General features: G+C 37.2%; 1 protein-coding gene across 2 annotated transcripts in view; it reads right to left on the reverse strand.

Annotated features, from left to right (window-relative positions):
• Window positions 1-14539, reverse strand: part of LOC103099645 (mucin-16-like) — a 31122-nt gene that overhangs the window by 2980 nt on the left and 13603 nt on the right. Inside the window, exons 4-9 of one of the 2 annotated variants that reach the window (XM_056820635.1) lie at window positions 8593-8720; window positions 8397-8464; window positions 7126-7295; window positions 6343-6381; window positions 5700-5777; window positions 2127-2243 (exon numbers count right to left, since the gene is read on the reverse strand). In XM_056820635.1, the coding sequence (XP_056676613.1) occupies window positions 2127-2243; window positions 5700-5777; window positions 6343-6381; window positions 7126-7295; window positions 8397-8464; window positions 8593-8720 (600 nt within the window). The remainder of the gene's footprint in view (window positions 1-2126; window positions 2244-5699; window positions 5778-6342; window positions 6382-7125; window positions 7296-8396; window positions 8465-8592; window positions 8721-14539) is intronic. The other variant, XM_056820636.1, reaches the window with a different exon arrangement.

The raw sequence follows: 14539 nt of genomic DNA on the forward strand, positions 1-14539 counted from the left end.
GAGTCAGGATGATAGCGATAGTTGATGTTTCTCCTGAACTCCTCTCAGACTCTACAGTCAGGCTGGCTAACCTGGAGTTCTCCAATGAGGAGTTAGCCCCAGTTGATCCTGTGCTTGTGGAGGCTGCACAATAGGTAAAGGCAGAATGAGGCTTGGCCACATCGAGTTCCTTTCACCAAGGACTCTTTCACCAATAGGGTGGCTTGTTTCCCCCTTTGATGAGTGCCTGGCAGTCCAGGAAGGTGAACTTGATTCAGTCTCCATATCCATGCTATAGAAGCAGTGATGTTTGACAGCAGAAGATCCTGGTCACCACAGCACTGATCTTCACTACTGAAGCAATGCTGGCCTCCAGGGTAGCTGTGTTCTGATTTTCAGAATCCTGGCCAGCTGTCCCTGGTGCTCAAACAGTGACTTCAGAAAACATTTTGGAAACAAAGGTACCTAAGCTAGTCTGTACTTCCATTGAGTTCTCAAGTCACTTCAATTCTGCCTCATTTTCTCAATTATAAAATGAGGATAATAATAGCACCTCCCTCCAGAACTTGGTACTTAGTTGATGCTTAATTTATCCTTTCTTCTCTACTCCTAACTCCTCTTACTCCCCACTCCCCCTGTACCACCATTGCTTCTCAGATCTCAAAACTCAGTAACCAATAAAGGGGGCCCAGGATAGACACCACATCAAGGCATAAGATGAAAGGTAAGCATGAATATAATGATGATAATACAATGTAACACTTTCAGATTTGCAAAGTACTTTTTTATCTTTTTACTTATTTTATTTTATTTTATATATATAACATATATAAATATATATATTTATAAAAAATTTTTATTTTATTTATTTTTTATCAAAGTACAAATTTTATCGTATTTGTATAAAGTCAATCAACAAACACTTATTAAGCACCTATGCTAAGCCAGGCATGGTTCTTAGTATTGAAAACTTGGAGTCAAAAATAAAACATCCCCTGCCCTGGAGAAGCTTACAGTCTACCAGGAGCGTTTGTTTAAACAATGAGTCCTCATGGACTTAGAAATTAGTCCTAGGAAAGGAAAAGAACACAGACTTTACCTGTTTACATTTTAAAATCCTCTCTTTAGATTTTTATATCAACTCCCTTGCCTTCTCCTTATTCGAGCCGATTCAGGCAATTGGGATTAAATGATTTTCCCAGTCTCACACAGCTTGCAAATATCTGAGGTCAGATTTCACTCTAAGATTATCGATTCTCCAGGTCTGGATCTCTTCCACTGAACCAGCCAGCTGCCCCAGTCTCTTTAGCTTTTAAGCTCTCCACTAATGCTATCCCCCCCTCCAGACAGAGAACTGATGAATTCTGAGTGCAGACTAAAGTAGATATTTTAATTTCTTTATTTTAGTTGGGTTTTTCCCCACAACATAGTTAATGTTGAAATGTTTTGCATGACTTCACATGGATAATGAATATCATATCTCTTACCTTCTCAATGGGGGAGGGAGGTAAAAGTTGTTTTATTTTAAACCTTTGCCTAGTTTAATTCCTTCAATTTCTTTTTCTCCCCTCATTCCCAAACCTATAATTCCTAAAATGATATTAAACAATAGTGATGATAGAGAACATCCTTGCTTCACCCCTAATTTTATTGGGAAAGCTTCTAAGTTATCCCCATTACAGATGACCTTTGCTGATGGTTTTAGGTACTATTTGTCACTTATTTTTTTATTTGTTTATTACATTGGAGGGGACAGGTATAAAATTTATGTATCATATATAATATGTGATACATATTATGAATTTATATGTTTTATAAATTAACAAAATTATTTTTAGAAGAGCTATTCCCCCGTTGAGAAATAATAAAAGAAAATGAATAGGCTATTATATGTATACACCCAAACAAACAAAAGGCAAAATCCCCCATGAGATCTTCATCCAAAGGCTGCTATCACAGCCTATGTTAGGGCAGAAAGTAATAGGCCAGAGGAAATTGTCAAATCTTACAACCTAATGACAAACTTCCCCCATCAGTGATTGTCCTGTTCTCAGACTATGAAGATGACTCCATATCTCAAAATTGAAAACAAGTACTCAAAGCAAGGATAAATACCAGTATAATGGAAAGAAAATACATTTTCTTACCTATAGCATATACAGTGGATTCCCGGATCAGGAGGCCACTAGTCAGTGATGTCATGATTTTTCCTGGTTCTCCATGGTCGGGGATATGGGTGACAGCTCCTACACCAGCCTCACTTCCTAGAAGAATAAATCACAACATATATCTCAGCCACAGGAGTGGGCGTAGAAAGAAAAATATGTTATCCCTATATATTCTGAAGGAAATGCCAAAATATGTGCTCTCTTTCCTTCATCCTTCACCCAGCAGAGAATCTCTCTAGTATTCCCATTGTTTCATTTTGTTTTCAAACTCTCCTCATCTACTGGCAGCTTTCCTTCAACCCCAAATGAAAAACAGCCTTCATTTTATCCACCTGTACCTGATAGCTATAATTTCCCATCTCTCTTCCCGTTTGTGACTGAAATTTTTGAAAATGCTACCTATAAAAGGTGCTTCTACTTCCCTTCATCTTACTCTCTTTTTTTAACTACAGTCTGGTTTTCAACTTCATCATTCAAATGAAATTGCAAAAATCTCTTAATGACCTTCTTCTTAATCTTCATTCTTCTTAAGCTCTCTGCACTCCTTGATACCTAATTATCTAATTTTGATAACAAAACTCTCCTGGTTGTCCTAGGACTTCTCTAATTATCCTGTTTTAGTCTCATTTGCTGGATTCTTTTTTTTTTTTTTAATATATTTTATTTGATCATTTCCAAGCATTATTCGTTAAAGACATAGATCATTTTCTTTTCCTCCCCCCCACCCCCCATAGCCGACGCGTAAGTCCACTGGGCATTAGATGTTTTCTTGATTTGAACCCATTGCTTTGTTGATAGTATTTGCATTAGAGTGTTCATTTAAAGTCTATCCTCTGTCATGTCCCCTCAACCTCTGTATTCAGGCAGTTGCTTTTTCTCGGTGTTTCCACTCCCATAGTTTATCCTTTGCTTATGAATGGTGTTTTTTTTCTCCTGGATCCCTGCAAGTTGTTCAGGGACATTACACCGCCACTAATGGAGAAGTCCATTACGTTCGATTATACCACAGTGTATTAGTCTCTGTGTACAATGTTCTCCTGGTTCTGCTCCTCTCGCTCTGCATCACTTCCTGGAGGTTGTTCCAGTCTCCATGGAACTTCTCCACTTTATTATTCCTTTGAGCACAATAGTATTCCATCACCAACATATACCACAATTTGTTCAGCCATTCCCCAATTGATGCGCATCCCCTCGTTTTCCAGTTTTGGGCCACCACAAAGAGCGCAGCTATGAATATTTTTGTACAAGTCTTTGTGTCCATTATCTCTTTGGGGTACAGACCCAGCAGTGCTATGGCTGGGTCAAAGGGTAGATATTCTTTTGTCGCCCTTTGGGCATAGTTCCAAATTGCCCTCCAGAATGGTTGGATCAGTTCACAACTCCACCAGCAATGAATTAATGTCCCTACTTTGCCACATCCCCTCCAGCATTCATTACTTTCCTTTGCTGTTATGTTAGCCAATCTGCTAGGTGTGAGGTGATACCTCAGAGTTGTTTTGATTTGCATCTCTCTGATTATAAGAGATGTAGAACACTTCTTCATGTGCTTGTTAATAGTTTTGATTTCTTTATCTGAGAACTGCCTATCCATTTCCCTTGCCCATTTATCAATTGGAGAATGGCTTGATTTTTTGTACAATTGATTTAGCTCATTATAAATATGAGTAATTAAACCTTTGTCAGAGGTTTCTATGAAGATTTTTTCCCAATTTGTTGTTTCCCTTCTGATTTTAGTTATATTGGTTTTGTTTGTACAAAAGCTTTTTAGTTTGATGTAGTCAAAATTCTTTATTTTACATTTTGTGATTCTTTCTATATCTTGCTTGGTTTTAAAGCCTTTCCCCTCCCAAAGGTCTGACATGTATACTATTCTGTGTTTACCCAATTTACTTATGGTTTCCTTCTTTATGTTTAAGTCACTCACCCATTTTGAATTTATCTTGGTGTAGGGTGTGAGGTGTTGATCTATTCCTAGTCTCTCCCACACCATTTGCTGGATTCTTACTTAATTAAGTCCTTAGTGTAGGTGCCCTATAAAGTTTTGAACTGGGCCCTTCTTCTCTTCTTCTATGGGATTTCACTCAGTGCTCATAAACTCACATAAATTTATCTATCATCTCTTTTCTGATGAGTCTCAAATCAGGTCATCCATCCTTAATCTTTGTGGTGACCTCCAGATTTACAACTCCTATGGGACAAATGCCTGTTGGAAATTTTGAATGGGGCATCTTGAAGAAATCTTAAACTCAACATGTCCAAAACTCCCTCAAAACTTTCTGACTCTTTCTAAACTTCCCAGTGGCTATCCAGGGTATCACTCTCCTCCCAAATCACCCAGGCTCACAAGCCTGGTCATCATTCTTTTCAAATAAAACCCTTACTTTCTGCTTTATTAGCAAATCTAAGACAGAAGGGCAAGGACTAGACAGCTAGGTCATTCCTGACTGCTCACCCTCCAACCCACCATATCCAATCTGTTGACAAGATCTATAGATTTTGCTTTCATCACATTTCTCCTAAATTCCCTGTCTCTTATACTTCCTTCATCACCTTATGCCTCAACTACTCCAGGAGTTTTCTGGTCCCTGTCCCAAGTCCCATCCCATTCCACTTGCTCCTCCATTCAATGGCCAAAGTGATTTTCCTAAAACCCATATCTAATCATGTCATTGTCCTATTCAAGAAACTCTAGTAAGTCCCAATTGCTTCAAGGATAAAATACAAAATCCCATTTGCATTTCTGTAAATATTCATCCATTTCCACTAGATAGTCCACTAAAATACTCTTATTTTCATATACTTGTGTAAAATAGCTACTATTGAATACTTTAATTTCCTCTTCATGTATGGTGAAGTCATGTTTCATAAACTTTTCATACTGGTAGTTTGATTTTCTTCTTTACCTTTTGAATCAAATTAACCAAAGTTCTATGCTATATGGAGCAGGTGTTTTGTTTGTTTGTTTCATAAAACCAAATCCTAGTTTATTAGTTCAGTAGCTCTCTTATTTTCAATTTCATCAATTTCTCCTTTGATTTTTAGGATTTCCAATTTGAACTTTATTAAGAGATTTCTGATTTCTTCTTTTTATACTTGTTTTAGTTGCATGAACAAAGATCTGATTTTCTCTATCTTATTAATATAAGGCATTTACATTTTATATCACAGCCTCAACCCATCTCTCTCTTCAAGGTAATTGGATGTTGTTCCTCCTCTTACTTTGTATAATTTTAATATGTCCTCCATTTGTTGGCTATGGGTGACTTCATCTCCCATAGCTATGACATTGCACCAGCTATCTTCTATACCTGTAATGCTCTCCCCTTCCTCCCCTCCAACTCAGAGACACCCCCCCTTTAAAGGTCAAGATTGAGCTCCAGCACCACCTTCTACATGAAACCTTTCATGATTTCCCACATTCTTCCTCCCTACCTGCCTTGTTAATTGTATTTGTTCTCAGTTTATAATCAACATAGATTCATCTCTGTAGTTGTTAGCCTTGTTAGAATACATGGACCTTGGAAGAAGGTATTATTTCATTCTTTGTCATACCTGACACCTGAGAATGTGTCTCTCCTGCCCTCTCCAATTCCTGTTTCATGTCTTTATGGGTTTTAGATTTAATTGAACCTTTCCAGGGAAGAAAAACCAGAAGATAAGTTAAGAATAGTTTATTCCTACCTGTAATGCCAGAGGATCATGAGAACTGAGCAAGACACTAAGGTTTGAGAGAGTGTAATAATTGAAGAAGCAGAGGATAAAAACATTATTAATGAAAACTATTGGGCAACTTTGGTGAATGAAGAATATAAGGAAGAGCCACAAGACTCTCTGGAATGTTGGGAGATCCCCTCATTGTATCAGATTAGAAAAACCACAAGGTCTGACTCTTAATTTTGAACAAGAAAGAGATAGGGACAGCCTGCTTTCCCAGGCCCCTGGGATAATTTTCCCTTTTGAACTATTTATATATATTTTGAGTAGCAAAAAGAAAATAGAAAAATGAGTAAATGGAGTCTAAACTTTAGCCATATCTAATAGTGTATCTAATTCTGAATCCCTACAACACTTTTAATCCTCTGCCTTATATTACTCCCTTACAAAAAGATAAAAAATCTTTCATTGTAGTGTCCCATTAAAGAGAGAGAGATATAAATATAGATATAAATAGACAATAAAGAAATCTAAAACTTACTCTTTGTGGATCTGATTCCTGGCAGCTTATGTTGATACCCTGTAGTTTGAGAATGGAAAAGAAAAGAAGAAAGAAAAATTCAGAGGGAACAAGTGTTGGAGATAAGGTGAGGGCAGGGAAGGACAAGGCAAGGAACAGCAGATGAAAGGAGGGAAGACAAGAAGAGAATAGCAGAGGAAAAAAAGAGAATAGGACAGAAGAGACATAAACACAAGATTTTGGGAAAGATACAGAAAAGAAAGGCCAAAAAAGAAAGAAAAGAAAGGGAGAAAAGATAGAAGAAATATATAAAGTTGACAGAGAGAGAGAGAGAGAGAGAGAGAGAGAGAGAGAGAGAGAGAGAGAGAGAGAGAGAGAGAGAGAGAGAGGGAGAGAGAGAGAAGGAGAGAGAGGGAAGGAAAGATAGAGGTGGGAGAGGGAGGAAGAGAGTTTGAGTAGGGTATCTCTTTGTGGGCAAAGGGTTAAAGGAGTAATGGAGAGGAGTTGGTTTGGGGCCCATAGGGGGGAAATGGTGATTCAGCATTCAAGAAGGGATTCATGGCATACTTCATTGTTGAAGGAGTCTAAAAACAATCAAGTCTCTTCTGATCTTGAGAAGTGAGCTCCCCATGTCTTCATAGTTTGTCACCACTTTGAGGGCCAGGGCTCCCAGGAGTGAGAGAGAAACCATGAAAACAAAGGAGACCCAAAAGGAAAGAAGAATTTGGGGCAGGTGAGTTGTTTTCTGGAAAGGGAACCACCCAGAGAAAGAGAGGCATATATCCCAAAAGTCAAGCTATTTACCATTCACAATGAGGCTATCATTGTCTATAACCAGGTGTTTTAGCTTTCTTGTACAGAGCTGTTCAGTCAGCTCCCAGTAAACCACCTTTTTGTCCAGGACATGGTTGGAGGAGTCCTTCTTGAAACTGCAGACTATATCCACTCCGGTTGCTATCCTGTTCCTCAGAGACCTGGAAATTAATGGTTCAGACAAGTGGTTTCAAACAGTACTTCCTAGGAGTCACATGAGCTATATTAAGGGTAGTTCCAAACTGATTTTAATGTGCTAGCTTATTAATTTAAAAAGTTATATATGTATGTATGTATGCATGTATGTATATGTTTTTCTGAGCCAAAATGCAGGCAATAGGGACCGTGATGATGTATAATTTAGTGGCTTCAGAAATTTCCTTTTGAGTTGGACACCACTGGTTTAGTTTCTGAAATTAGTTATTCAGAGAACACTCTTGAGAGAAGTGGCTGACTTGGAATAAAGGTTTAGAGATGATTGTAGATTTAAAGTTGAAAAGGACATGGGAAGCCATCAAATATAGCCCTCTCAGTTTATAGAGGAAAGAAATGGAGGCTAAGGCAGATTATGTGACTTGCATAGCATCACACATCTGGTAAGTGAGAGAAAATTTGAACTTGTTCTTTCTGATTCCACACTTAGCACTTTATCCACAACAAGGAAATTGGCAGCGCTCTGTAACATCACTCATTTGTATGTTTACAAGTGTCTGTGGGGTCCGATTATTTTCAGTATTTCTTTAGAGTAGTGGAAAGAACAATGAATTTAAAATCAAAGATCAAGTGTTCAAATTCTGACTATTTTTGACCTGGGGAAAGTTATTGGGATCTCCTTGGGTCTTCATTTTTTCATCTGTAAATGAAGAGAATGGTCCAGATAACCTCTACTGTCCCTTCCAGCTTGGTGCCTATATGATTCTAGAGAAAGGTAATGTTGATATGTATTAATCAATCATTTTCTAAGCACTCATTTGGTGCCTCCTATGTTATTCCTTTCATGTGGCGTTATAAAGTGAAAACAGTTGCAAACTTATCTATGGAAAGCGTAATGGGGAAAGGATATTTTTCTACCTGAGAAAGAGTATAAGGAGTGTAAAATATTTTAAAGGCTTCTTGGTTGGAAGATTTTATCCATTACAGCTTGGGAAAGAAGGAATTTCTATTAAGAAGCAGAAGAAGAAACCAGCCTGGGCATCATCTGAGTGAAATGGAAATTGCTGGTCCCTAATATCTGAGCTGATGATGTCTTGAAGGATTCTCACCTCAGTGAAAGGTCACTGCATCCAGAATACTGAGAGCCAATCCTGCTGCTTCCAAACAATACCTTGAGCTGGAAACAAAAGAAGAGAAGGGAACTTCTGTGTGCCTGGCTAGGGCAAGCCTAAATACACAGGGCTAAGGAAGGTAGCATGGGACAGAGGACAGAGGAGGTAGAAGGGAATGGCAGTAGAATCTCACCAAGATTTGCAGGATATGCTCAGCAGCCTTGAATGTTCTGGAGTCCTTTTGATTCATCTTTGTTGTGTAAAACATGTTGGTAATAGTGAAGCTGAGTGTGAAGTTCTTGTAGTAAGAGCTCCATGATACTGTACAAAAGGAAAGGTATCCCATTGGCTGAGCCTTGCAAATGTTATTCAAATGAGAGAAAATGCTTTGTAAATCTTCAAGTTCTATCTAAAAGCTAGTTATTGTGAAGATCATTACAATGATCATCATCATTATTCCAGGTGACACTGTTCAAGTCCTTCCTCAGAGGAAAACTCAGCAAAATGAACCCACTAATGAAATTTTGAGGATCCCTCCAGCCATACACAATTTTTCTAGCAGTGTTAAAATTGTGGACTTGGAGTTAGAAGACTGAGGGAAGCTGACAAATCCTCACTGTCTGACAAAGTCACAGTTTGGGAGATGGGGGCTGGCAAGGCAGCTCCCTGAAAATGAGGCCCCCACTGATCCCTCTCAGTGACTTCACTCTCTCTCCAACTTCCCTCACTACAATGGTCTTGTTAAGATTACTGTCTCCTCCCTAATACAGGAGAAATAATATGAGAGCAAATACCTATAGGATTAACACACATATATCCCATACATAATCCCCCAGATTATTACCCTAAAAGTTTACATTCACAGAATTAAAACCTAAAGATCATTACCCCCCTTCCTTTTCCTCTCCACAGAGTTACATTCACTTCTATTACAAGCCAGGCAATCCAAGAACATCAATAGCCTTCAAGACACACTCCACTGCAGATAGAAACCAAGCAACATTGCCAGGTGCTTTAAAGTAACACAAAAAATTGAACATGTAAATTGAAGGAAACCCCAAATCTGGTCTGTCTCAAATTAACCTTCTAATCATGTACCTAGCTACAAAATGTTTTGTTATCCATCTCCTAAGTAATTGTGATTGATTGTGGAAGCTGAACAAAAGTAACAATGATTATCCTTAGGTCAGGGAGAACTAACATCTAGGATCACCCTGTTCTGATGTCATTCATCTATAGCAACAATGTTTCATTGAGTATTTACTTAAGCTTGGCATTTGCTGTTAAGTTCCATGGAAAAATATGTATAAAATGGATTGTGTGCCAAAGAAGTATGTAATCACTAACCTATATAATAAACAAGCCTCCATGCTATAGCAGAATGCTATGTGACTCCTGGGCATGTGCGACTGAGCACATAGCGTGTCTCATCTCTATTACTCAACTGATTCATTACACAAAGAAGGAGTAACACCTCACCCTCTGAAAGACCGCTGGACGTATCTCAAAATAAGACCTAGATTCAAATTGTGGCCCTGCCATGTGCTATGTTTTTGCCTTAGTTTCCTCACAAGTAAAATGAGGAGGTTAATCCATTTTCAAGGTTAAGAACTGATTACTTAAAAAAATTGCTGAAAATACTGAAAATTAGTTTTGCAGAAACTAGGGATGAACCAATATTCTTGCATCACATAACAAAATACCTTCCAAATGGGTACATGACTTAGATACAAAAGGTGATATAAAACAAATGAGAGTAATGGGGAAAATTTCAACTTACATATTAATGGACGGGGAGAGTTCATGATCACATGAGGGATAAATAGGTCAGAAAGATAAAATGGACAATGTTGCTTACATGAAATTAAGTTGCTTTCCCCTCAAAACAAAACCAATGTAGTAAAATTAGAAGGGAATCAGGTATTTGAGGAGAAAAAGTCTTTGCACTTGGCTTTTATTTTTATAAATTTGGATTAGAAATGAGACCCTGATCAGAAGAATTTGAAGCGAATCCAAGTTGATTGAAGATATAGAGATCTCTCGTCTGATCTCTATCAAATTACCCTTTAAAATCCTGATAAAATGCCTTACAATGAATTCTGGAGCAGTATTATAACACACACAAAAAAGATGACTGATTTTCCAGCACAAAACAACTTAGAAAAGCTAGCAGGACAGATGGAATGGACTGTGGTAGAGGTGGAAGTGGAACACATTTTGCACCAGGGCAGGCCCACCAAGCCAGCAGGCCTTGACCACAACTGAAGTAACAGGAAAGACTTCTGGAGCATTAAGTCCCAGATAATAAATGGGTGGGGGGGATCAGAAAATTGCTTAGAAGATTACATGGGTCCCTTTACTCACTCTTACGGCAATTCTTGTTACATTGCTCATATTCAGATCCCAGTCTGTGGGAGAGATTCTCTGGGTGGAGAAGGGCTAGCAGAGACCAGTGCTTGTAGCCACAGGAGAGCAGCAGACTCTCCCTGGTCACAGTTCCAAGGGAGGAAAGAGTGCTTAGGGTTACTCACAAAGCAGAATATAGACCAGAAGGGTACTAAACAAACCATTGCTTTCATGATACCAAATGTGAAGGGCTGAAAGCAGATTGATCCCTAGAGTTAACTCTGAGGGCAGCTGTACAAAGAACCTTAAACTTGGAGCAGTACTCAACTCTACCACAGGTACAGATTCAATTTTAACTCTCATTTTAAAAATGGAAAGGAAAGAGCTGGAAATGAGCAAAAAGATGAAAAAGAAATTCAACACAGAGAGCTATTTTGGTGACAAAGAAAACCAAAACAGAAAAGTAGAAGACTACAAAAATCAATGCCACTGCATGCAAACTTTCCAATAAAAATAAGGATTTTCAATAAAAATAAGGATCAAGCCAAAAAACAAATTAATGGAAGAAGCTCAAAAAGAGCTTTAATGATCCATTAGGAGAGGTAGAAGAAAATTCAGGAGAAGTGATGACAGTGATACAGGAAATTCATGTAAAAAGTCAACACCTTATAAAAGGAGGCACAAACAATATTGAAGAAATGAACATCTTTCAAGTCAGAATATATGAAGTGGTAAAAGACATTTTATAAAAATTCAATGAAGAGATGAACTCTTTCAAAAAGTAGAATTGGCCATATGGGACAAGATACACAAAAATACACTGAAGAAGAATTTCTTGAAAGGCAAAATTAGCACTAGGGGAAAAAAGAGGTATGAAAATTTGCTGAGGAAAACAACTTTAGATAGTAAAATGGGCCAAAGGGAATATGAACTACAAAACCTCACTCAAGAAAATTATCTTCTGTTGTCCATCAATGGGAAAATTGCTGAACAAATTGTGGCATCTGATGGTGATGGTATTGTGTTGAAACAAATTGTTGAACTGAAGGAATTCCATGTGAATCAGAAAGACACCTTCAGAAATTGATGCAGAGAGAAATGAGCAGAAGCAGGAGAACATGGTAATCAGAGACTGATTCATTGTGCCATAATCAAATGTAATGGACTTCTCTACTAGTAGCAATGCAATGTTCTAGGACAATCTATAGGAACTTATAAGAGAATGCTACCTACATCCAGAGAAAGAGGAGTGATTACAGAAATGCTTAAGAAAAACTTATGATTGATCAAATGGTCTGATTGACAAAATGATTGAGGATTTTGACTTTTGCACTTTATTTTTTTTTCATTGAAATGAAAAAAAAAATTCATTTAATTAATTAATTTAGAAGATTTTCCCATGGTTACATGGTTCATGTTCTTTCCCTCCCCTCCTCCTCCCCCATAGCCAACACACAATACCATTGGGTTTTACTTGTGTCATTGATTTATCAAGGAAAGATAAGGACTGCAAAATGATTCTAAGTCACACGTATCAAGGAAAGATATATTGATGAAGACCTGTTTCCGAATTTTAATTGCACTCTGGTGATTGTTTGGAGTCTACATCCCCAGTCATATCCCCAATGACCCATGTGATCAAGCAGATGTTTTTCTTCTGTGTTTCTATTCCCACAGTTCCTCCTCTGAATGTGTATAGCTATCTTTCCCAAAAGTTCCTCAGAATTGTCTTGGATCATTGCATTATTGCAAATAGAGAAGTCCATTGCATTCAATTGTACCACAGTGTATCAGTCTCTCTGTATAATGTTCTCCTGGTTCTGCTCCTTTCACTCTGCATTAGTTCCTGGAGGTTGTTCAGGTCACATGGAATCCTTCCAGTTCATAATTCTTTATAGCACAATAGTATTCCATCAACAACAGATACCACAATTTCTTAAACCATTCCCCATTTGAAGGGCACACCTTTCATTTTCCAGTTTTTTGCCACCACAATGAGCACAGCTATAATTATTTTTGTACAAGTTTTTTCCCTTTGATATCTTTGGGGTAGTATAAACGCAAGGGTGATATGGCTGGATCAAAGGGAAGACAGTCTTTTAAAACCCTTTGGGCATAGTTCCAAATTGCCATCCAAAATGGTTGGATCAATTCACAACTCTACCAGTAATGTATTAATGTCCCAATTTTACCACATCCCCTCCAACATTTGTTATTTTCCTTTGCTAATGTTAGCTAATCTGCTAGGTGTGAGGTGATACCTCAGACTTGTTTTGATTTGCATTTCTCTTATTATGAGAGATTTAGAACATTTGTTCATGTGCTTATTGACAGTTTTGATTTCTTTATCTGAAAATTGTCTATTCATGTCCCTTCCCTTGCCCATTTATCAATTGCAGAATGGCTTGATTTTTTGTACAATTGATTTAGCTCTTTATATATTTGAGTAATTAGACTTTTGTCAGTGGTTTCTTATAAAAAATTTTCCCACTTTTTGCTTCCCATCTAATTTTGGTTGCATTGGTTTGTTTGAACAAACCCTTTTTAATTTAATGTAATCAAAGTTATTTATTTTACATTTTGTGATTTTTGATTGGTCTTAAATTATTTCCTTTCCCAAAGACTGGCAAGTATACTATTCTGTGTTCAACTAATTTATTTATAGTTTCCTTCTTTATATTCAAGTCATTCACCCATTCTGTGTTTATCTTGGTGTGGGGTGTGAGACACTGATCTAAACCTAATCTCTCCCATACTGTTTTCCCATTTTCCCAGCAGGTTTTGTCAAATAGTGCATTTTTGTTCCAAAAGCTGGGACCTTTGAGTTCATCATAGACTGTCTTCCTGAGGTCACTTACCCCAAGCCTATTCCGCTGATCCTCTCCTTCTGTCTGTTAGCCAGTACCATATTGTTTTGATGACCATTGCTTTATAGTATAAGTTTAAGATCTGGTACTGCTAGGCAACCTTCCTTCACATTTTTTTCATTATTTCCCTTGATATTCTTGATCTTTTGTTCTTCCAAATGAACTTTGTCATAGTTTTTTCCTAATTCAGTAAAAAGGTTTCTTGGTAGTGTGATAGGTATGGCACTAAATAAGTAAATTAATTTGGGTAGAATGATAATTTTTATTGTTTCCTAATCCTACCCATAAGCAATTAATATTTTTCCAATTTTTTAGATCTAGTTTTAGTTTGGTGGAAAGTATTTTGTAGTTGTGTTTGTATAATTCCTCTCTTTATCTTTGCAAATAGATTCCTAAGTATTTTATATTGTCTAGGGTGATTTTAAATGGAATTTCTCTTTCTATCATCTGCTGCTTGGGTGTGTTGGAAATATGTAGAAATGCTGATGATTTATGTGGGTTCCTTTTGTATCTTGCAACTTTTCTAAAATTCTTGATTTTTCCATCAGCTTTTTAGTGGATTCTCTAGGATGCTTTAAGTAGACAATCATATCATCTGCAAAGAGTGATAGCTTGTTCTCCCCACTGCCTATTTTAATAAATTTCTTTTTCTTCTTTAATTTCTATAGCTAGTGTTTCTAGTACAATGTTAAATAATAGAGGTTATAAAGGGCACATCCTTGTTTCACTATTTTTATTATTGGGAATGATTCTAATTTGTCCTCATTGCAAATGATGCTTACTAATTGTTTTGGATATATATATATGTGTGTGTGTGTGTGAGTGTGTGTGGATATATATATATATATATATATATATATATATATATATATACTGTTTATTATTTTTAGGAAAAGTCCTTCTATTCCTATACTTTCTAGTGTTTTC

Source organism: Monodelphis domestica, chromosome 3 (assembly GCF_027887165.1).
Source record: "Monodelphis domestica isolate mMonDom1 chromosome 3, mMonDom1.pri, whole genome shotgun sequence".
NCBI lineage: Eukaryota > Metazoa > Chordata > Mammalia > Didelphimorphia > Didelphidae > Monodelphis > Monodelphis domestica.